Source organism: Ochotona princeps, chromosome 31 (assembly GCF_030435755.1).
Source record: "Ochotona princeps isolate mOchPri1 chromosome 31, mOchPri1.hap1, whole genome shotgun sequence".
In the NCBI taxonomy this organism is placed as follows: domain Eukaryota; kingdom Metazoa; phylum Chordata; class Mammalia; order Lagomorpha; family Ochotonidae; genus Ochotona; species Ochotona princeps.
Window position 1 is genome coordinate 12637963 of NC_080862.1, and position 23419 is coordinate 12661381.

At 51.3% G+C, this 23419-nt stretch overlaps 1 protein-coding gene across 2 annotated transcripts in view; it reads right to left on the reverse strand.

The window, feature by feature from the left end:
* Positions 1 to 22570, reverse strand: part of KANK1 (KN motif and ankyrin repeat domains 1) — a 45118-nt gene extending 22548 nt beyond the window's left edge. For both annotated transcript variants that reach the window (XM_036496803.2, XM_004591834.2), the window contains exon 1: positions 22492 to 22570. In XM_036496803.2, the coding sequence (XP_036352696.2) occupies positions 22492 to 22528 (37 nt within the window). In that variant the 5' untranslated portion in view covers positions 22529 to 22570. The remainder of the gene's footprint in view (positions 1 to 22491) is intronic.
* Between the last annotated feature and the right edge of the window lie 849 nt (positions 22571 to 23419).

Sequence of the window (23419 nt, forward strand, 5' to 3'; positions counted from 1 at the left end):
AGGCATACCAAAATAGTCTATGGAATTACAGTCTAGCTCCGTGTGAAAGGTTACAAAGCACAAAGGAATTTCCTGCTCCAACACGGGGCCCATCACTATGAGTTGATTTTGTATGAAGATATGCAAATATCTCAAACCCCCTAAACTGCAAAAGCCGAAACACTTCTGGGGTCCCAAGCACTTCAACAAAGTAAAACTCACCCCGGGATGCCCATGTGTGAATGGGGAATAGCAAAAACATTGATTCACGTTCCACTTAACAGCAATGATTGAGAAAGGCAATATTAGTAACTGCCAGCGATTTATGTTTTACTTGAGATCAGAGTTACAGAGAAAGAGACAAGGACAGAGAGAAATTGGTCTTCCGTCTGCTGGTTCATGTCTTAACTGGTTGCAGTGGTCAGAGCTGGGCCAGTCTGAAGCTCGGAGCCAGGGGCTCGTTCAGGGGCAGGGGTCCAAGAGTCTGGGCCATTCTCTGCTGCTTTCCCAAGCCACAAGTTGGGAGCTGAATTAGAAGTTGAGCAGCTGGGATAAGAACCAGCACCTGGATGGATGCCAGCACTGTAGGCAGAGAGTTAGCCCACCAAGCCACTGCTAGCCCCTCGATGTACTTATGAATATTCCTCCATTGATCTGCCTTCGCCTACAGGTTATCAAGCCCTGTTCTGGCAAACCAGGGACACGGTGTGAACACAAGCGACAGGGCTCTTTTCAAGGCCCAGCCTGGCAGGAAGGTGGGGGTATTGGGGACTGCTATTACACCACAGTGCATAAAGATGCTGCCTGAGCCACTAGCATCCCATAGAATGCTGTCCCTGCGTCTCAAGCGCCCTTCTGGCTCCCTGCGTGTGGCCCAGGAAAAGCAGCGGGGGATGAGCCAACTACATGGGTCTCTGCTCCTGGGATGGGAGACCTGGAAAAATCTCCGGGCTGGCTTTCTTGGTCCAGGGCTGCTGTGACCGTCTGGGGAGTGAGCCCGCAGAGGGAAGTTCTTCACCGTTCCCTCTCTGTCTGTAATCAAGGAAATCAAGAAATCTTTTCAACAAATGAAAAGTGCAAGGTAGATGTGAGGCAAGGGTCGCCCGCGAGAGGGCGTCGCCACAATCCACACCAGTGTTCTGCTGAGCGCTTCCCGACCTGACACTTTAAAAAAAAAATTAATTTTTATTGCAAAGTCAGATATACAGAGAAGAGGAGAGACAGAGAGGAAGATCTTCCATCCGATAATTCACTCCCCAAGTGAGCGCAACGGCCGGTGCTGTGCCAATCTGAAGCCGGGAACCAGGAACCTCTTCCGGGTCTCCCACACGGGTGCAGGGTCCCAAAGCTTTGGGCCGTCCTCGACTGCTTTCCCAGGCCACAAGCAGGGAGCTGGATGGGAAGTGGAACTGCCGGGATTAGAACCGGCGCCCATATGGGATCCCGGGGCTTTCAAGGCGAGGACTTTAGCTGCTAGGCCACGCCGCCGGGCCCCGTTGCATACAGTTTTAACCTGATGAAGACACTGAACTCGCTGTCTGAATGCCATTCGGCTTGGGATGACACACAAATGAACCTGCTCAGAGGAAGTGGGAGAGGAGAAGCCAGACGTCTGGTGTGGGAGAGCTGGCTGCAGCGAGCCTCTCTCAGATGGGGCCCCTCTCGTCCTCCCAAGGGGTTTCTGGTAAAACCTGGAGACCTATCTGGTTGTAGCCACTGGGGGGCGAAGGGCTGCAAAACACGACCGCCACTCAGGGTCGCCATCAAACCTCTCACAAATGCCAGGGAGTCACAGAGCCCTCCCCCAAGGGCTGCACTGCACACAGTGAGCCGACTGAAAGCCTCCCACGTGAGGTGTGAGCCACAGGAGTGTGGCTCTTCAGGGTTGCATTTCTCAGTAGGGCCTTACCACTTAGCGCAAGCGGCAAGAGCCAAAAACGCTGCATTGGAATAAACACGTACTCAATGCCTCTCTCCACAGGGTACCACGAATGAGCCATGCACCTGGGGTCGCCAAAAGACCTTACAGCTTCATTTATTCTTTAGCACACACTGGCTGCTTTGTTCTGGTCTCACCGCGGCACGCTCTGGGCCGGGTGACTGATGGATGGTGCCACGCTTTCACAGTCCGACACGAGTTCTTTCCCCAGCACATGCATGCCTGCCTGCTGATTGTTCCAGGCATCATGCTGTGCTGCCGCAGGCAGAGGAAGATGGGCCCAAGAGCCCGGGCAGACACAGAGCAGTGCGCACAGCTCTCCAAGTCGCCCAGTGCACCAGGCTGCCCACTGAAGGATCCAGGGTACCTGAGGCCTGGGGCTGGAAGGAAACCCACAGGCAGAAACTCAGGGAGAGAGAGAGAGACATGTTCCCTGGAAGCCAATTACCCAGAGCCTGGAAGGAACTGGGTTAGGAATAAAACAGCTTCCCCAGCAAGAACACAGCCGGCAGAGCATCCGCCTAGCAAGGGCGTCGTTGGCATTAAGCTCTCATCGAGCCCAGGACTTCCCTCCCTGGACGCAATTCACAGGGGCCACCCTGAACCATGGAAGCACCCCTCACTGGTTGCTGTTTTTTTTTTTTTAAGATTTATTTATTTTTATCGGAAAGTCAGATTTTACAGAGAAAGAGATACAGAAAGATCTTAAGTTTGTCAGTTGGTTTACTCCCCAAGTGGCTGCAATGGCCAGAGCTGAGCTGATCTGAAGCCAGGAGCCAGGAGCCTCTTCCAGGTCTCCCACACAGGTGCAGGGTCCCAAGGCTTTGGGCCATCCTCGATTGTTTTCCCAGGCCACAAGCAGGGAGCTGGATGGAAAGCGGGGCTGCCGGGATTAGAACTGACACACATATGGGGCATGCAAGGCGAGGCTTTAGCCACCAGGCTACTGTGTCTGTCCAGCTGCTGTTTTTAAAGATTTAGTTGAAAGGTGGGGGGAGGGGGCGGGCAGAGAACACCCATCTGCTGGTTCACCTTCAAACAGCTGCAACAGAAGTAGGAGCCCAGAACTCCATCGGGGTCTGACCCATGGGTGGCAGGGGCCACCCTCCATTGCTCTTCCAGCTCCCTGATATGGCCAACTGGGTCAGACATGGGGCAGCCAGGCCTAAAACCTGTTACACCACTGTACCACCCCTTGTTTGAGGGTTCTCTTTTTGCCACTGGTTCACTCCCTAAATGGCCACAAAGATCAGAGCTGAGCCGGTCCACAGCCGGGAGCTGGGCGCTTTCTCCAGGTCTCCCATGTACATGCATGGGCCCAAAGATTTGAGCTGCTGCCTTCCCAGGCCATAATCAGGGAGCTGCAAGAGACACAAACCAGTGCCCATCAAGATCGACAGCATGTCAGAACTATCGCATCCGCCTGCGCAAAACCCTCAGCGTGTGTGCCGCATTGGGACCCTGAGTGGATTTTGGGTGGCTGTTCCCCATCTTCGGGTACTGAGGTGGTCAGGAGGCTGGGTATGGCTTCTCCCATGATCTCCCCCTGTCCCCCAGAAATGGGAAGAAGAAATAGAAAGTTTGGAAAGAGTGAGCACATCCATTATAAACAACATCTAAAAAAAAAAAAAAATCAATTCCGGAAACAGTGCCCATATGGGATGCCAGCACTTGTGGGGGAAGATTAGCCTACTGAGCCATCATGCCCGTCCCTCGGGTTCTTCAATCCCGATCTTCCTTCTCCCAGCTGAGAACCAGTCAGGCAGTCAGTCCAAACCCCCACGTGCTAGGCTCTGAGAAGCCTGAACCCCTGTGCTCATCAAGGTGACGTCGCCATCCCAACGTCACCGGTAACTCCTTCACTGGTTCGAGCTGTCGAGATGGCAGCCCAGACGCTTGCACTGAATTACACGGAAACGGGAAAGAAAGCCAACATGCATCTCATTAGGTCCCTAACAGAGGCGAGGCCAAGGACATGCTACGTGGAGTTCAAATGCAATGCCACAGGCTCCTTCTGCCGACACGGCTATTTCAACGTGAAGCTGCCTCCTCTCAGAGCCAACCTTACCTCTCTCTATATATATCTTTTTTCTTTTTACCTACGTGGGATCCCTAGAGCTTCTATGAACTCTGCTCATCCTGCCTTTCCACGCCAGCTCCATCTCCCGAGATGCCCTAGTCCCACACGTGTCCACAGACTGCTGATCTAGAAGGATGCAACCCGTCATAGCGAGGAAAGGGTTTCCTCTTCCGCCCGATACCTACGGACCTTCCACTCTGGCAGGCACTGCAAGGTGCAACGCAAGAGAGACAGAGCTAGTCTGGACGGAACACACAAGGCACGGGTACACAGGGCCACAGGAGGCCTGCCAGGACTTAGAACAGCAAGGAGACCATTTGGGTAGGATCCCTGGGCAGTGTGGAGAGATGGACCAAATGCTAGAGACAGCGATCTCCATATGCAAAAGTGGTCACGTCATTTAAGACTCACACGGAGGGCCTTATTAAGCCCCCAGACAAGGCACAAGGACTAGGGGCTGAACCTGAAACTAACGAGGTTCTGAAATGCATCAGGAAACTCTAGACTTTAGAGAATGGAGGTGAAATGATAGCCCTGCTCTGGGTCGACGCTGAGCTGACGCTAGGATCCTCTTCCGCATCCTCCAGGAAGTGCTTGTATGGCTGCTGGAGGCCCCGGGAACTATTCTGTTGTAATAACAAATTCCTTTGCCTTGCGTCACTTTCATCTGTTGAACCAGACAATAAATGTTGGCCATGGAATGAACGGCCCAAAGTCAGCCGTTGCCTGCCTGCATCGAGTCGGCTGCTCTCCAGGCCACTCCCAGGATTCCGGGCGGTCCTGGAGGAGCTGAGATGAAGTCCAGCTATTCTGGGCCAAGCTGGAAAACTATTTCCTCCATCTGCAATTAAAACTGAAAATATTTTTTTTTTCTTGAAATCCGTGGATGACTCACCGCAGAGCAAAATGATAGAATTTCCTTTTCCAAAGTCATTAGCAAATGACAAAGTTCGTGTTCTTCCACCTGCTGGTTCACTCCCCTTAGGCTCAAAACAGCCAGGGCCCAGGGGCGACAGCCAGGTAGTTCCATCACCTGCTACCCTCCCAGGCACACTAGGAAACTGCACTGTGGAGCCAAGACGTGGAGCAGCCATGCGCCAGGGCCCGAGACTTTTGAGAGCCACACAGAGTTTTTGACAACAGGCATTGTCTACAAACTTTTCAATACCCGGATACAGGGGACAACAGTCTCCATGTGGAGCTCATTGTAGCAGTGGCTGATTCCAGCAGGCATCACCAAGGGATGATGAGGCTAGCGTGCCGAGACTGGCTACTAGAGACTGGGGTGTGGGGTGTGTGTGTGTAGGGGGGGCGCCTCAGAATGGCACCACACGCTCACATTCACGGGGTTCTGGAAAGCACGCTAACAGAACTAGCCTAGACCAGAGCACTGCTTCTCTGTGTACCCTGCCAGGAGGGTGTGCCACCCGGCCTGGAGACACACACAAACTCTGCTTCAAAGACACTGTCCTGAGGGCACGGTTTCTGCTTTTAAAACCACCCACACCGTCAAGAAAGACTGGCTTAAGACTGCGAAATCTGACACTTGTCCATCTTCAACACACACCGTGTGAAGCAAAGACGAAGCTGGGTGCGAGTTCCTTCGTGCGTGTTCTGCAGGCTGGACGTCTCGTAAGAAACTGTACCCCCCACCTCCTCACGTGCGTAGGGAACACGGCCAGCTCGGAGGTCACTCAGGCCACCACCGCAGTGGCCTGCTCTCGGGGTGGTGTATCACATCTTTGTTCATCGTTGCCTTGGAAACCTGTGTAGCCTCTCCTGCAGACGCGTACCAGGAAGCTGACCATTGAGAAGAAAGCCCAAGAACTCCTTTCCACAGCATTCAAGTTCTTCCCTACTTCCCCCACCGGATGCGTCCTTCTAAGCCTCCATATACAGAGCCACAATCAAGTGCATCCGATCCCTGAGCCTCTGCCCTGTAATGATGGGCTGCCAGTCCCACGGGCTCATCCTCTGGGGGTGAGTGATGCCCACACACTGCCCAGGACTCCCCCTTCTCAACTGCCCAAGTTGCATGGGTGGTTCAGTGGTAGAATTCTCACCTGCCAACTGCCCGCTCCAACTGTGAACACAGGGTGTGAGGGGTATGTGGAACGGTTATTTAAAGTCACCGCCACTGAATGCAACCTGCCTCTTAGAGTGTTTGAGGGAGCTGTGAGCACCCCACCAGGGTGTGCAGGTGCCTGCACGAGGCACGGGGTGCTCCCTTAGCACAGCACACACACATGCATGAAGTGCCATAGCAGTTGGTGAACATCTCCCTATGTTGAAAACACATCCTTTTCCCCACAGGCAATGGGCGTTGTGCACCCTTGGGTGGCCTCTCGGATGCAGCCCCGACATAGTCGGTACAGCCCCTGCCGGTCACCCACACAGGGCAGTCCGAGTTGAGGGGACATGGCATTCTCCTGTCTCATGTTTCCAGTCCATGGACGGGCCAGTAGAGGCAGCGGCTTGCAGCCCTAAGATTTCCATGCAGGAAGCAAGAGTACTGGAGGGATTCACACAGCCCGTGAGTCTGACCTGCACCGACACAGAATACACAACGCAGCATGGGAGTGAGTAATGGCTCTCCGGACAGGTGACCCAGCAATGCCCAGGCAAGTGGCCCGAGGGTCGCATCATCCTTGGCATGACTTGAGGGGCCGGCAGCCACGCTACAGGGGAGTCGCAAGGGGAAAGAAGCACAGATGGCTACCCTCAGAAGCAAACAGCCCGTGGCTTCCCGAGGGATGCATTCAGATGCCGGGGAGGCTTGTAAATGACAGTGACCCTGGTTATGCGCGGTGGCCTTCCCTGGCAGTATTCAGCGCAGGGACAGGAGGTGGCAGCCCTTTAGATCAGATCTGTCGAGGTATCACAGGCTCTTTGGCACCTGCTAGGCATCACCTGAGGCCAGTTTGCTGTGTACCAGCCACTACGTCTGTCCGTTCATCCATCCATCCCCAGCCCAAGCTTGCTGTGCGTGCACGGATGAAAACTGGCTTGGCAACTGATGGCCGTTTTCCAAGCTTCCTTTAAAAAAAAAAAAAATGCTGTGTGCTGTGTGAGTTCAAAGGGTCATTTTGCTCAAGAGCAGAAAAGCAGCATGAATGAAGGCTTAGGGAAAGCAAAGGGCTCCCCTAACAGAAACAGAACGGCTTTAGGGGGCAGGGGAGAGAAGGGTTGTAGAAACTAGAGTGTTTGCACGAACCTCAGTCATGTTGTTTTCTAGTGTTGATGTAAAACTCGTCCAGCTTTAATGCATATCGAGCGACTCCCTATTGGGTGGTAGGGCAGGGGAAGAGCTGAGCATAAGTGACCCAACATGCATTTGGCACCAAAAAGACAAAGTCTGGAATCTGAATCAACCATAAATGCAAACATTCAAACCTTAACGTAAACATACAGCCTTTCACTCCTACAACAAGTACAGCTCTATGCAAAAGCCCTGGCGAGAGCCGAGGTTTTCACCATCAAACGCCAACTTATCCTTTCCAGCCTGTCGTACAAGTAAACATTTGTCATACCCTGCAGAGCTTGCCCAAAAGGCATGAGCGCCCTTCCTTCTTTTTTTTTTTCCAGACCTTTCTCACTTACCCACCCAGAAAGAAAATAACGGGCACTTTGAGCAAGCAGGAAGCCAAGTCCCAGGCCACGTTCCCTGGGCATTCACCGGCCTCCACGCCGGAGCAGGCAAACAGCCTGTGGGCTGATGCGGACAATTTATTTATACCCCATTTGGAATTTCCTGACTGACTAACAGCCCGCTGCTGGCCACGGGTGTCATGCCAGGATGTGGCATGTGTGAGACAGCAAAAAGCACAGAACTGCTCTCAAGGACCTTAGCAACCTTAGCAAGAGCCTCCCTTCTGCCATCAACCATCCTCCCAGCCTTCACCAAGGCTAGAAATGCGCCTGCCATCTTGTCACGGGAGCAAGAACTAAGACGGGAAGGCATGATTCCCCTCTCTACCCACGGATTCACTCCTCTGCCTGCAAACCCTCGGAGCCCGGAAGGGCTGCCAGTCACAGGGTGAGGGCCAGCACAGCTGCTGGCTGCCGGGGGCCATGCCTCGGCCTCACAGCCCGGAATGGCTCTCCTGGGTTTATTCTTACTTACTGCAACATGCAATCTGGAGGCTAAAAATGCCACGGGTGAACCACAGATCCATGGTCTCCTCCCGTGCCCATTCGCCTCAACATTTGACTCAAATGAAGAGCCTGTGGGGCCTGGCACGGTAGCCTAGCAGCTAAAGTCCTCACCTTGAACACACCAGGATCCCGTATGGGCGCCGGTTCTAATCCCGGCAGCTCCACTTCCCATCCAGCTCCCTGCTTGTGGCCTGGGAAAGCAGTTGAGGACGGCCCGAAGCCTTGGGACCCTGCACCCACGTGGGAGACCCGGAAGAGGTTCCTGGCTCCTGGCTTCAGATCGGCACAGCACCGAACGTTGCAGTCACTTGGGGAGTGAATCATTGGATGGAAGATCTTCCTCTCTGTCTCTCCTCCTCTCTGTATATCTGACTTTCCAATAAAAATAAATAAATCTTTAAAAAAAGAGCCTGTGACTTTGCAAGGGTAGAATTCATTTCCAAAACTAAATGCCTTCAGTGTTGGGGTGGTACCGTCATTGAGCAATCTCCTATTAATTTTTTTTAACTTATTTATTTGAAAGGCATAGCTACAGAGAGAAGGAGAGATTTTTTTTCCATTTGCTGGTTTATTCCTTAAATGGTTGCAACAGCCAGAGCTTGGCCAGGCTGAGCCCAGTAAAAGGAGCTTCTTCTAGGTCTTCCACGTGGGTGCGGTGGCTCATCTTCTGCTACTTTCCCAGGTGTATCAGCAGGTGGCTGCATCGGCAGAGAACGCAGGTTGCCAGAGGCTCCTTATTTCCCTCTTTAAGTTACCAGAAAACAGTTCGTTCTTCTAATGTCTAAAGTCCACGACCTGAAATTTTTGGTTTTGTAAAGGAAAGAAAACACAGCCTCCCTCCTCTGTGCCCAGGCAGGTTGGGTAAGGGCAGTTCCTGTGGAACAAGATTTGTGAATTCCAACACAGGGCTAACAAGCAAAGCCAGTTCTAAACAATAGCAGAGACCAAGAAGGATTAGGGATGCCCAGCAAGGGAGGGCTGCTCTGCAGAGCCCACGTTTTGTGAGGTCTAAAGGAGCCACCTAGTTTCTTGGCTTTGCCTGGCACTTACATATGCCCAGACCTTCCCCTCCCACCCCGTCTTTCTAATGCCTGAACTTGGGGCTGGATGCCACCACAGGGACTATGCTTATGACACACGTCTTTCTGGACATTCGTTTGGATCTACTTTATACCATGGAGACCAACGTACTGGACAACAAGTGACTAATTCCGGAGCCTCTGATATATGTGGTCCCAGTATTTCCATATGCCATTATAAGAACACTTCAATTTGATGGGGTTTCATTTAGGAGTGCTATTGCCCCTTGTAGACTCCAACATGTGGTCAGCGTTGTAGGGCAGTGGGCTAAGTGCTGTCTGTGCTTCCAACTCCCGGGGTGCCTGGCAAGGTAGAAGATGGCCCGAGGGCTTGGGATCCTGGTGTTGACCCAGCCATTTTAGCCATTTGGGGAACAAACAAATGGGTGGAAGATCTCTCTCTCTCTCTCTCTCTCATTTCTGACTCTGCCTTTTAAATAAGCAAATATACATATATATATATATATATATTTTTTTTTTTAAATCAAGCTACAGCTTACATAATAAGTTTTACTTGATAAGCACCCTGGGGGCACCCATCACTCCTATCTGGCTTCAGTCTATGTCTGTCTCCCCAAAAATTTTCCTGGATTTAAGTCAGCTGTTCCCAATAGAGAACTTCCATAGAAAAAAAGCATCCGGTATTATTTAATGACACCATATTTTACATTAAGCAGTAACAACACATTTGCTCCTAGAGTGACACGGTGGAAGGCAGGTGAACACCGTGTCCCATTTTTGTTCATAAACAGTGAGTTCTGATAAGAGCACAGATTATTATATAACGCACGCGCAGGTGGTTATGTGTGATCGAGTGGGTGTTGCCTCATGTCTGTTTGAAAGCAGAGTCCGGCAGAAGCAAATCACTACAGGCAAATAAACGTCTGATCTTTTATCAGAGAATGGCAAAGGGTTGGTAAGGCAAAGAAGGTGCAAGCGGGAGCTGCCTGTGCCCAGAAACCATCAGTCACAGAGGTGCCCGCCGTGGGAAGACACACGTGTCCATCTCCGGTTGCTCACTGTACATGCAAAGGGAGAAGCCAAACGAGAGGTGGGAAGACGGGGGTGCGGCCCACCCCTCTCTAGCACAGACGAGGAGCAGCCCAAAAGGATGAAGGGAAACAGGTTACAGACACAAGCCTGTGAGCACGGGGCACAACCCTGATCCCTGGAGGGTGGCTCCAAGACCTCCAGACCGCAACAATTCACATCCAAGCTGTCACTTCTCAACAGGGCCAGTGCCCCCTGGCACAAATTTCAGCTTAGCAGTGACGGGGGTCACACCATGCACACCCCAGTAAGTGGGTTTGCGGACACACCCAGAATTCACTCTCCTTCCTAAGGCGTTCCTATCCTCCTTGCTTATCCAGTTCCTAACCCCCAACGCCCCACAGCCGGGACAGGAACTGGTGCCCATATGGGATCCTGGTGTGTACAAGGAGAGGACCCCAACTGCTAAGCCACCGCACCGGGCCTGGGCCATAAACCTCTTAACCACAGAGTCCAACACCTGCCCCTCAGCTCAAAGTGTTCACCCATCTTTTTCTCTCAGCCTTGGGGTGCAGCCGAGCCCGATACCCATCGCTCCCAAGTGTCTGAGAATCCTCACTGGGGCAGCAGGTGGGTGTAGCTCCTTCCCACGGTCAGGATGCCTTCTCCACCCCACTGGGTGGCAAGACCTGCAGGAACTTACAGGGCAAGCCCAGCAAGGGCTCTGTGCTCGCCCTCTACTGTGTTGCAAGGCCTCCTCCTGCTCGCTTGCTCAGGGAACCTCCTGAGAACAGGTGGAGGGTGCGATGTAGCAGAGGCGTGGGGGGTCCCACTGCAGGTGGGTGATGAGGAAGAGGAGGTCACCACTCCACGAACAGGGCTCTGCCTTCCTCACCCTCACTCAGTGAAGCCCGTCTCCCTCCACATGGCACTGGCTTAGACCTTAGGTCACATCGAGCGTGTCACACCAGAGGTTTCCTTCACAGCCCTGGTTACTTTCAATGATTATCACTTCCACCACATTGAAAGCAAGGATCGTTTCACAACATTCACTCATCCACAATTGGACACTAACATCTCCAACGGCCAAATGATAAAACTGAGCTGGAAGTCACCAAACTAAGCAAGGGCAACAAGGACTGTTTCCTTACACCCAAGGAGTCCGTGGGAAAAAAGAAAGGTAGACCAGCTGGCCGCATACACAGCAGTCACCAACTTACTTGTAGCTCTATGTACCCATCTCCAGAATGAACAGAACCGAATCCAGCAAGTCAGACTCAGTGCCAAGCTGGGAGAAAGAGAGGCTCGCAGGGACCCAACTCCCTCCTCCCCTCCTTTCTCTTTCTCCCCTTCTCCCACAATGAAAAAGCAAGACAACAGGCAATGAGACCTGGAAGGGACTGTCAGATGGCCTCTAACCACAGATTTTGTTGGCCAGCCATATTACACCTGGTTCCCTTTGCCCTGGAACCCAAGGTACTTGACAACATCATTTTCACTTCCACGAGCGGTGCGTATGTGAGAGACAGACAGGCAGAGTCAAAGTTCAAGCTACCTCTTCAGTCACCAAAACATGTCCAGGTGAACAATCACCTGAGAATGGCAGGAACAGGCTGCAAGAAAAGGATGAAGAGAAGGGTACTACCAGACCGCCAGCTGGCAGGGCACAACGCCATCCCACCAGGTTTGGGGCAGGCCCTGCCCCGCCTTGGGTTCTGGTACATGCTCCGGCCGGAGGCTGGATGCTCAGAGCAGGTGCTGGCTAAACAGCATGGCTGTTGGTCTGACAAGGTAAGACGAGTGTCTTAAATACAGGCTGGTGGGATTCTGACCTCTTCAGACCAGCGAGGCAGGACCCTCCCTCATAACCGGAAGCGGGTGAGCGCAGCAGCTTACTGGAAACACGAAGCACTCTAGGAAGAAGAGGCAAAAGCCCACTCCCATGGGGAGCATCTGAGTGTATCTGTTGGCAGATGCGAGAGAGGTAGCAGGGCAGGAGGAAAAGCTGATAGTAACAGCCAAGAGAGCCAGGTCAAGAGCTGGGGCCAGGAGAGACACACAGCGCAGAACGTGGGAGCACATCTGTCCAGTGCCAGCCCCTGGCATGCCTGGGCTCTTACCAAGCGGGGTCATGGAAGACTTCCTGGACACGCCCACCACAACTTCTGCAAGAACCAGGGCTGAGAAAGTGGTTTACTGCGACTTCTCTCCAAGTACAGCCCACGATACAGTTGCAGAGTTAAGGGAGGGGAACAGGTGGAGATGAGACTCAGCAGTAGCGACAATGGGGAACCAGAAAAAGAACTACAGTGTTCCAAGTTCTTAATCGTGCCAGTCATCCTTAACTAAAACAAGGCCACCGCAGGCTAACCTTCCCGGGTGTCCAGGAGGCTGGTCCACCCAGGCACAGAGGCTGCAGCCCAGTGGCCAAGTCAATCTCAGGGCAGCCCTGAGAGGTAAGGAGCCGAGGAGGGGACTCATGGGACACAGTCCCAAGCTTCATGTCACTCCTGAAGTCCCCAGCTGACACCCTGGTGTGAACGCACTGTCCACACGCGAAGTTCATTTGGCATCCTTACCAAGTATTGGCTCTGTGAGAGCTCCAGCTACTGTCTGACCGCCCAACCTGGGGGATGTGCAACTCTGGAATACGCATGTGGGGGGCACGTGGGAGCAGGGGAGGCAGGGTGCAATCCTGCTGGGGGGCTGGGCCACCCCCAACACCTCATTCTGTAACCACAGGTAACCAACGTCAGAGCTTAGGATGCAATGTAGTCACTTTCCTTCTCAGAGCCAAACGGCTGTCCCGAAGGCAGGTGCATGCAGCAATTGTATAAAGTGTAGTGCTCAGGGACAAAGCTGATGGCGTGGCGCTTTGGCCTTCTGCAACTTTTTCCTAGAAGCGGCACAGGTGGAACTATCCTGCCCTGCAAGCCATCCCTCCCTCCCTTCCTCCCCATCAGCCTACACTGGCAGGGCTCTCCACCCAAGCGGGTCATGAGAAACCAGCACCTCACCATGCTGATTCACCTCCAGCAGGGTGGGGGACCGGGCAGGGTACACGTTGCCGTAGCAACCCGCAGGTGGTACTTCTGGCTATCCCTGCCAAGTCACAGAAGACAAATTGGCCTTTGTCCTGGCCAGGGGAGAGGAGCACGCGAAACCGGCCGCAGCTCAACCCCACCCCTACTGCTTCCCAGGCAGGCTAAGATAGGCCTGCCATGGGAGGAATGCATCCCAGCCAGTCCATGTGAGAGACTGCAGAATCTTGGTGGGTGTTGGGAGGTGTGAGAGCGGCAGAGAGAATTTCTGGTCTTCATCAGAAGAGACGAAGAGTGGCCTGACATTAGCAATGCATGTTGTCAGAACACCCCTTGCGCAGTCTCCTGCACTTCCGCTTCCGGCTGCCCAAACCCTTGGTTCAGGTGACTTGCAAAAGCCACACAAACTTCCAAAAGCATCTTGGCTTAACTCCCCCCGCCCCCCATAGGACAAGCTGAATCGGGATTTTCTCCAAAGTACGTACAGGGCTCATGGTCTCAGCTAAACCAAACGCTGAGAGATCCTATTCACAAAAACCAAATTACTCTCTGGAGACCCTACCAAGCAGAGCCCGGGTCCCTAAAACACTCCCCGAGAGAGAAAACTTTTTTTCCAATTAAAAGGGGGGAAAAAAAACACGCGCAAAAGGACCTAAAAATAAACACAGCACTGGCCACTATTAATAGCAAGCAAACAGTTCCACAAACAGTTCGTCTGGTACCACCTCAAGCTTGAACTAAGAGCTTCCATGGAGAAATGTCAACCAAGCCCACCATGGCCATTCCAGCTGGGGGGTGGGTGGGCTGAAGCCTGGGTTGTCTCCGACTCAAGTTTTCTCTGCATGTTAACTGTGTATCAGCGAACAGGGGCTTGGTCTAAGAACGGCTCTGGACACCAAATCATCTCACGGGATATATAGATATTTTAAACCCTCGGAACAGCAGCACAATTATTTTTAAGTGGTGAGCTCACTTGGATGTGCAGAAATCCAGGCTGAAAACCAGAATGCTGAATGGACAAAGGCACCACACATTTCCAAACTTCACTTATTTTTTTTTTCCACGCGCATCAGGATGGATTGCAACCCAAGCTCAGAGGCAGGCTTGGCGGGCTTGAAACATGAGCGTCCTTTTCCAAAAGCCTATGGAGATGAGTGGACCAGCTAACGGCTCACTCCAAAAATACTCCAGACAGAAGTCAGGAGAGGAACAGGAAAACGACTTTCATTTCAACTTCCAATTTCTCAAAAAACGTTTGGACGAGCCCCCGTGAAATCTGGCTTCCCAGAGGTACCTTCCTGGGAACTGTCAGCCAGACAGGATCCCTCAGTGGAATCTCAGAATATTTCCCCAGACTCAGTACTGATCGCTCCTGGGAAACTGAAAGCTACGCTAGGATTTTTCTTTTCATGCCAGATCAAATCAAACTGCCTGTTACAGCAAAGGATCTTATAAGGTACAAAATGTGAGGTTTAAGTCACTCATTCTCCCCCCAGTCCATTCAAACCTCCCAGAAGTAGTATAAGTCCTTGGAGAAGGGCCATCAGAAATACAGGACAACACTCACCGGCACTTGCAAAACCCCCGCAGGCAGGGCTGTTGGTTTCAGTTCCGTGAACTGACTCCTCCGGCTGTCAGACAGCAGCAATAGCTCAAGTTCTTAACACAGCCGGCCTCTCTCTCTCAGCTGGGATTTTATTTTGGCTTCTATCTTTCTTGTTGGCATCTGAGCAGAAATATCCCACAGAAGGCTAGGAGCCTGGGAGTCTGGCCTTCCTAACTCCTGGTCCTCCGTGTAAGACAAATCGCCCCTCCTCTGCTTAGCTGGAGAGCGAATCATCTGGCTGGCTGAGATCTGACGCTTAACCCATTGTGACTCGCCCAAGGCTTTGGAGCAAGAAAGCTTACGCCCGGCTAACAGGTTGAAACCTAACAGCGAGTTGGCGAGCCAGACGCGTCCTGGCGGCAGAGGAGTGACTTTGCAAACCCTGAAGAGGAGCAGAATGCGTTCTGGGGCTCTTGGATCACAGAGGCAAAGACTTCAAAACTCCGGGACTCCTCTCTGCAGGTGGGCCCCAAAATACAAATAAAACCACTTCTGACTTTCATAAAGAACTCTCTGCCTAAATACCACTGCTAGAAGAAAATAGATGAGTTCATTTAGAAGCTTCAGTGTGAAAGGGGACTGCAACAAACTTAAAGTTAACAGTTCCCTATTAACTACAAATCAAATAAATGTCAAGTACATAATCTAATTAAAAATTATTATTAAAATCTGTCTAATACTAGGGTGCAAGTGCCTGCAATACATAAGCTCAATACATCAAGCTTATCAATTGGGTTGTACGTAATAATTCACACCAAAGGAGTCTTATCAGGGCACACACATTACTTTTAACCGTTTCACTGCGGGGTTTCAGTAAGTTTTCTGAAATACACGTTTTTGGTTTTTTTTCCCCTTGACGACTTCTCTGACTTAGATGCAAACACGCTGCCTGGAATAAAGGCAACACCATCTCCCCACCCGACTGCCCTCTGAGCCCCTCCCTGACTCGGAGCTGGGGGCAGAATGGTCAGTCACGTGGGAGTGGACAAGGCCACGGCAAAGCCCCCTGCCCCCCAACTCTCTTCCGGGACTACAACTCCCACAGCAGTTTAATCCTCTAGCAACCTGAGTCAGAAGACCCTGCGAAGTCAACGAGAGAAAGAAAGCGGTCCCAGGCCCTAATCGGCTTACCCTCTGCCCTGGCGTGGGGGTGGTGCAGGAACCCAGCAGGAACCCAGCAGGAATCCAGCGGGAACCCAGCAGCGCCTCCGCCAGCCTCTAGCAAAGCCTAGGGCGGCTCCAAGTCAGCCCAGTGTGTCCAGAGCAGCCTCCTGCTCACTTGCAGTGGGCTCAGACGTCTGTTTGAGAAATTCTCTTGCCCAGGAAAAATATTGACACAAGCGAGTGGGCTGCAGCGCACAGCCGCGGCGCTCTGCGGGAGTCGTTGGCTGTGTCTGCTTGGCATGGCCTTATCTGTGGCCTTTGCACCTCATTGGAGATCCACACCAAGACTGACCCCTGGAGCCAAGTAACTGGCCCCGGGAGTTAAGATTCAACCTCCGGGGACAGTTACTAAAGCCTGGTAAACAGCGGCACCTTTTAACCATGTTGTTCTGTTTCTGTGAAGTGATCCTTGGGAGCCGTCCAGTTGTCCAAGCCTGGGCAGTAAATGAAGCGCCTGGCACACTCGAAGCAGCATCCAACAGCCACGGAAAACACCCATCTGGAAACTAGAGCTGCCATGAGGACGTGCAGAGACGCAAGGAACCTTCAAGAACTGAAGGTCGCACTCTACTGAAAACATCTTTAAGGTGGCCCTCTGGCAAGCAGACGCCTGACTCTGGAATTTTGAACCATCTTCTCTTGTTTCCTTAACAAGCCGGATGGACACTGCTATAACATAGATAAAATAACTAGTTTCAGTGCAGTTCATTGAATGTCTTACATAAATGTGTATCTGGCTGAAATACATACACATATATACAGAAATATACATATATATGTTCTGAAAAAGGAAGGGGAATAAGTATAATAAACTGAAAAAATCAACGATAGGGCCCAGCGTGGTAGCCTAGTGGATAAAGTCCTCTCCTTACATGTGCCAGAATCCCGTATGGGTACTGGTTCTAATCCTGGTAGCCCCGCTTCCCATCCAGCTCACTGCTTGTGGCCTGGAAAAGCAGTGAAGGACGGCCCAAAGCCTTGGGACCCTGCACCTAAGTGGGAGACCTGGAAGAGGCTCCTGGCTCCTGGCTTCAGATTGGCTCAGCTCCAGCTGCTGCGGCCACGGAAGATCTTCCTCTCTGTATATCTGCCTTTCCAAGTAAAAATAAACAAATCTAAAAAAAAAAAAAAAGATGAAAACAAAAAGCAGCTATAAGCAAAAATAAAGATGGCAAAACCAATCACTTCTCAATGCTCCTCTGTTTCTTTCGCTACTGAAGTGAGGTGAGTAATACAATCCGAGCCCTGACGTCATGGCATGTGAGCCTGACATCACGGCAGCCCGGCAGATCCCAGGAGCTCCCGTGCAGGCATCCAGAGGGCGGTGTTGTTCCCTGAAGCGGGGCTCCCCCTTCACAAAGTGCACAGGGCCTCTTCTCCCCCCACCCGCAACAACCTGCTGCTGAGGGAGGTAGAGCAAGTATTACTACATTCACTCGACAAATAGGCTACTTGTTATAACTTCTAATTAAAGTCTCGCAACCTTAATGAGTGCTTAGGAGCTACCAATCCGTGCGTTCAGTTCACAGCATGACTTAGAAATGGGGAAAGAGGCAGCCGTCTCCACGCTCAGCCACCCCCCCCAAAAAAGACCCCTAAAAATGGAATCTCCATTTACATGCAGTCAGGAGCAACTTACGTAACATTTATAAAAGCCAGTACAAAGGAAGGATGGAGACCCTGTGGAAAGCTAAGGGACACACGAATCACTGCTCTTGATGGAGGGGCTGTAAGACAGAAGACACAGACAGGGCACCACGGCTCAGGGCCTATATCCTTGCCGTGAACCACACTGGGATCCCAAATGGGCACCAATTCATGTCCTGGCTGCTCTACTTCCCATCCAGTTCCCTGCTTGTGGCCTGGGAAAGCAGTTGAGGACAGGCCAAAGCCTTGGGACCCTGCACCTGTGTGTGGGAGACCCAGAAGAAGCTCCTGACTCCTGGCTTCAGATTGGCTCAGCTCTGGCCATTGTGCCTACTCGGGGAGTGAACCAGCGGATGGAGGATCTTTCTGTCTCGCTTTTTCTCTGCCGATATGCCTGTCCAATAAAAATACATCTTAAAGAGAAGACATACAGAGGCAAGGCTGCAGGTGTAACAAATGAGGGTTAAAACACTGGGCAGGCCAGCTTCCTGCCACTGTATCCCCAGGAGGCGGCCTGTGATGCTTCCCATACTTGAGTCCTTGCCACTCATGTGGGAGACTCGGATGGAGCCCGGGGTTCCTGCTCTGCCAGGCCCTTCCTAGCTGCCATAGGCGTCTGGGAAATGAATCCGTATGTTTCTGCGTCGCTCTGCGTTTCAAACCAAACCAAGGATATCCAGTTAAATTTGCATTTCAGATACACGAGTTCATGCTGTCTGTTTTATCTGGCAACCTTCTACACAGGAGACCTCAGGTTCGCCAAAATCTATGAGAGGGTTTCGTGGAAAAGAATACACGTACGAGGAAATAAATACACATGGGTTTATGATCTGGGGGAGGGGGGCTCAAACAAAATGATCCTTCGATTCCATCCCCCTCCCCCAAACTTCCTGAAGTACCGCCATGTAATCCTCCCAAGGATTTTTGTCAGTGGCATAAACCCTGTATCCATAACACTGGGCAGTGCTGTGGTGTAGTGGGTGAGGCTGCTACCGCTCACAGCAGCAGCTCCTATTGGCACTGGTTCAAGTCCCAGCTGCTCCACTTCAAATCTAGCCTCCTGCGGATGCACCTGGGAAGCCAACAGATGACAGCCAGAATGACTGGACCCTTGTACGCATGTGGAAGACTTGGAAGAACCTCCCGGCTCCTGACTTCAGCCTGGCCCGGCTCTGGCTTTTGTGGCCGCGTGGGGAATCAATCAGCAAATGGCACATCTCTTGTCTTCCTCTCTCTCTGCCTCTCTACCTTTCAAATAAATTTTTATTTATTTATTTTTTATTGCAAAATCAGATATATAGAGAGGAGGAGAGACAGAGGAAGATCTTTCATCCGATGATTCACTTCCCAAGTGACTGCAACAGCCTGTGCTGCGCCGATCTGAAGCCAGGAGCCAGGAACCTCCTCCAGGTCTCCCATGTGGGTGCAGGGTCCCAAAGCTTTGGGCCATCCCAGACTCTTTTTCCAGACCACAGGCAGGGAGCTGGATGGGAAGCACGGCCACCAGGATTAGAACCTGCGACCATACGGGATCCTGGCGCATGCAAGGCAAGGTCTTTAGGTACTACGCTACTGCGCTGGGCCCAAATAAATAAATCTTAATACAAAGGGGGAAAAAAAAACAGTGCCTTGGACATAGCAAGTGCTCAAAAATATTTGCCACATACCAGGAGGGTTCAGTGATACGCATATAGGTAACTGTTACATAATGTTTACACACTGCCTATGTCTGAAATTTATATGGTGGGAAACTTAATGCCATCCACTAACTCCTCTCACTATAAAATCGATACTTTTCCCCACTCTGAGTGAAGGATTCCATGGGAAGTCAGAGTTTTAAGAGCCTGTGACTTCTCACCTACCCCATTTCAACCCTAACCATGGCAAAGGCCCCATGCTCAGTGTCGCGTGTATTCTGCAGCTAAGGGCGGTGAGGCCCTCTGTTCGTGGCTGTTCTGCCTCGGTGCGTTTGATTTCTAACGCTGCAAAAAAAAAAACCCTTTCTTCTGGCCAAGGCTCTGGCTCAACTTACACACGGGACTTCTCCCTGGGTTCTAAGCAGGCCCAGAGCAGCGAGTGCCTGGGGGTGGATGGAGGAGACCTTCCTCTGGGCACAGCTGGTCTAGAACACCGCCACTTTTAACAAGCACTTGTTGGCAGTAGGTTCTCCAAAAGACCACGTAATTTACTCCACACTGGCAACCCTGCCCAAGCACCCCAACAATTGCTCCTTTTGCTCATAGGGCAGGATAGGGCCTGGCCTTCATGAGCTGTCACAAAGCCTTCTGTATTCTGTCTCCATCTGGGGCCCGAGAGCGCTCTCACACGAACCTCATCTCACAACAGCACATTCAACAAGCAGCATACATTCAGCATTGAGTATTTTTTCAAACCCTGGCAAATATTTCTTCTGTAACACAAAGCATGGAAAGGAAAGCCCAAAGAATGATGTTTTTCGAAGCATTTTTCAGCCTTAAGTATTACGTAAAGCTTAGAGACGACATGGAAGACAAAACATTTATTTCTGAGTCACCAGCAATTCTTGCTTGATTTTTCTGCAATGTCAATTATTTTTTTAAATTTTCTGCAATTTGCACAACACACACATATATAAGAGTATTTTCACAAATCTGTCGAAAATGGCACAAATTTTAAAATTCATGCAGTCCCTTTTCACATTGTACATTTTCCTCATTCGTATTGTAGTGTGAAGAATTCTGAACTCTACGCATATTTTTGCAGTCCTTGTGAGCTTTTCTGAAGGACTTAAAAGAAAAACTCTTACACCAAAGTAAGTCTCCTTTAATTCCATCTTCTGTGGCCTACCTGAAGTGTGTGCCCGAGCCCTACACAGATGTGCTCACATGCTCAAAGAGGGCCCAGAGCATGCAAAGGCCTCCCCCCATGCCAGCCAGGCCCCTGCCCGGAGCTTCCTTTCACAGAAGTCACCAAACAGCCCGCTTCCTCTGTGTTCCGCACAGGGCCTAGATCAAGGGGTAAGAGGGAAACTTACAAACAGATCCTCAGACCTCAGACAGAAAGAAAAGGACAGAATAGGGCAGGCCAAAATGGACAATGGACTCTGGGCTAAAGACAGGATGGTGCCAGACACCCATCCACAGGTCAAAGGACAGGCACAGAGTGAGTGTGTGTGTGTGTAGTGGGGAGGGAGTGTGTGCGTGTTTTGCGGGGAGGAGCCAACAGGAACCATGAGGGAGAATACAACATCACCTACTGCAGGGATAGTTCCAGTGCTTGGGTCTCCAGATCTTGGGATTACCCTGAGGCTTAGGCACTGAGAATGCAGACACGATGGTGCCAAGCGTTTAGTGAATGTTCGAGGCTGTCGTTCATACACTCTTACGGACAGCAATGCCCTTGGTGCATCATGTAGGAATGTTCCAACAAGTAGGGAAAACACACACCCAACACAGGTCAGAGAACGGTGAGGAATGTGGTGTAGCGGGTCAAGTCGCCACTTGCGATGTTCCCACGCCACAACGAAGTGCCCGGTTCAAGTCCTGCCTCCTCTGCCCTGGGTTTTGGCTTCTCACTAACGTGCCTGAAGATAATGGTTCAAGTCCCTGGGTAGTTGCTACCCACGTGCGACACCTGGACTAGACTCCTGACTTCCACCTAGCCCAGCACTGGCTGTCATGAACATTCGGAAAAGGAATTGGCAAATGTAAGGTCTTTTTGTCTGGCTGTCTCCATCTTTCAAGTAAAATACTAAATTATCTTGCAAATCATTAAAAAAAGAGAGAGAAGAATTTTGATCTGCAAAATAAAGGATGACAGGGAAAGAGCAGTCAACCCAGGATAAAAAAGCTACAGTGTTTTGGCCAGAAGGGGCAGTCCCAGACACAAATTGTGAATGCCGTTTTCCAAGCATTCTGCTTTCTTCGGCACCTTACAATGAAATAACACTCGTAAACTTGCTTGGTGCCGTCACTGACCCCAACCCAGCAGGCAGGTACATCTCTCCAAGTTTCCCACGCAGAGAAATGGACCTGTATGTTTTTTCATGGTTAGTGCTGAACACTAATGTAGGTTTGCTGGCTCCGATTCCACACTCCTGCAGGATAAGCTATAACCACGTGTGCATGCCCAGAGCCAGCAGAGCTGGGCCGCAGAAAGAATTCCCACACCCATCACAGCTCTCATTCATTCAGCCACTTGGCAGATAACTCCGAAGAGAGGGAAACTTGGCATGCTGCATTGGACAGGCATGAACCACGTCTTTTCATTTCTCCATATTTATCCTACAAATCTCCCAATTCCTCTATAAGCGGTATTGGAATAGACATTCCAAATGCATGGATAAGAATCAGAATTCAAAACTGCACCAGCCGTGAGCAGCCCTGTACTTATTCCTGTCTGACAGAGTCCCCTGACTGAGGACATCCCACTCGCCCCCTCGGTTTAGCAACACCAAACAACAGCTGCTGGGAAGCAGAAAATCAGGAAGTAGATATCATTTCTTCAGGCTGAAGTGTAAGAGCGTACATTGCACTTGCCTCAGAATTTCAACACTTTAACAGAAGTGACTTAATTAGCCTCAGGGAGTCCAATACATACGCATACACACACACACACACACACACACGTAAGATAAAAGCAAATTTTCCAGGTTTAAAAACAACAACACATCTTCAACGGGTAGAAAATGGCTTTGAAATCCCAGCCATCTAGCAACCTGCCATTTTATCTGTTCTTCATTTAAAGTCAGTCTGAGTCAAGAGATACACTAAACAGCAACCCACATACACACACATGCATACACACACACACACTCCGGAGCCCAGCGTTACCTGAGGCACAGCCGTTAACCTTCGTGGGGTGAGCCATGCCGGCACGAATCCAAAGAGAGACGCAGGAAGCAGCGAGGATTCATGCGAAGTTCATGCATGAAGTTCCCAAACGCCTCCAACCTGGAAAAACAACCACAACAAAAGCCCCATCAGCACAGATCGCTCAAAACACACCCAACACAAAAGTCTCAGAATTCAGCTCACTAAGACGTCCGCTAGCTGACAAAGTCGGGGGGCACGGATCAAGATGGTAACCGTATGAGATCCAGCTACACGGTAGAGAGACAGAGAGCATGCCCAGTGGGCACAGTGCAGAGAACTGAGAGGTTGGCGGAAGGTCACACTCGTTGGTTCTTCCAACATCAGTTCAGGGAGGCTGCCTTGAAGCCCAAACACCCTCAGAAGGTGCTCCACTCGGCAGCACTTCCTCAAACAGTGTTGGGTTTTAAACATGGATTCACTCCTTTTGATTTATTTGGGAGGCTGAGAGAGACAGATAGCTCCAGTCCACTGCTTCAGGACTCTCCGAAGGCCAATAGGCAGTATTCTCTGATACAGGATGCAGATCTACAATGGCATCTCTCTATGCATGTGTGACAGGCAGGGCAAGACAGACAGATGTTTCACTCCCCGAATGCCTGCATCAGCCAGGACTGGAGCAGACTGAGGCTGGGAGCCAGCGACTCCAGCCAGGCCTGGGTGATGGAGACCCAGGTAACTCAGCCACCATTTGCTGCCTTCCAGGGTGTACATGAGTGAGAAGATGGGTCAGAGTGGAGCTACTACTTGAACCCAGGCATCCTGGCATTTGCTATGGGCATCCCTATGGGTAACTAAACTAAACCAAACCAAACCATACCATACCATACCATACCATACCCCCTGCCCTTCAGGAAACATTTTAGCCACTGCACAAAACAACTGCCTC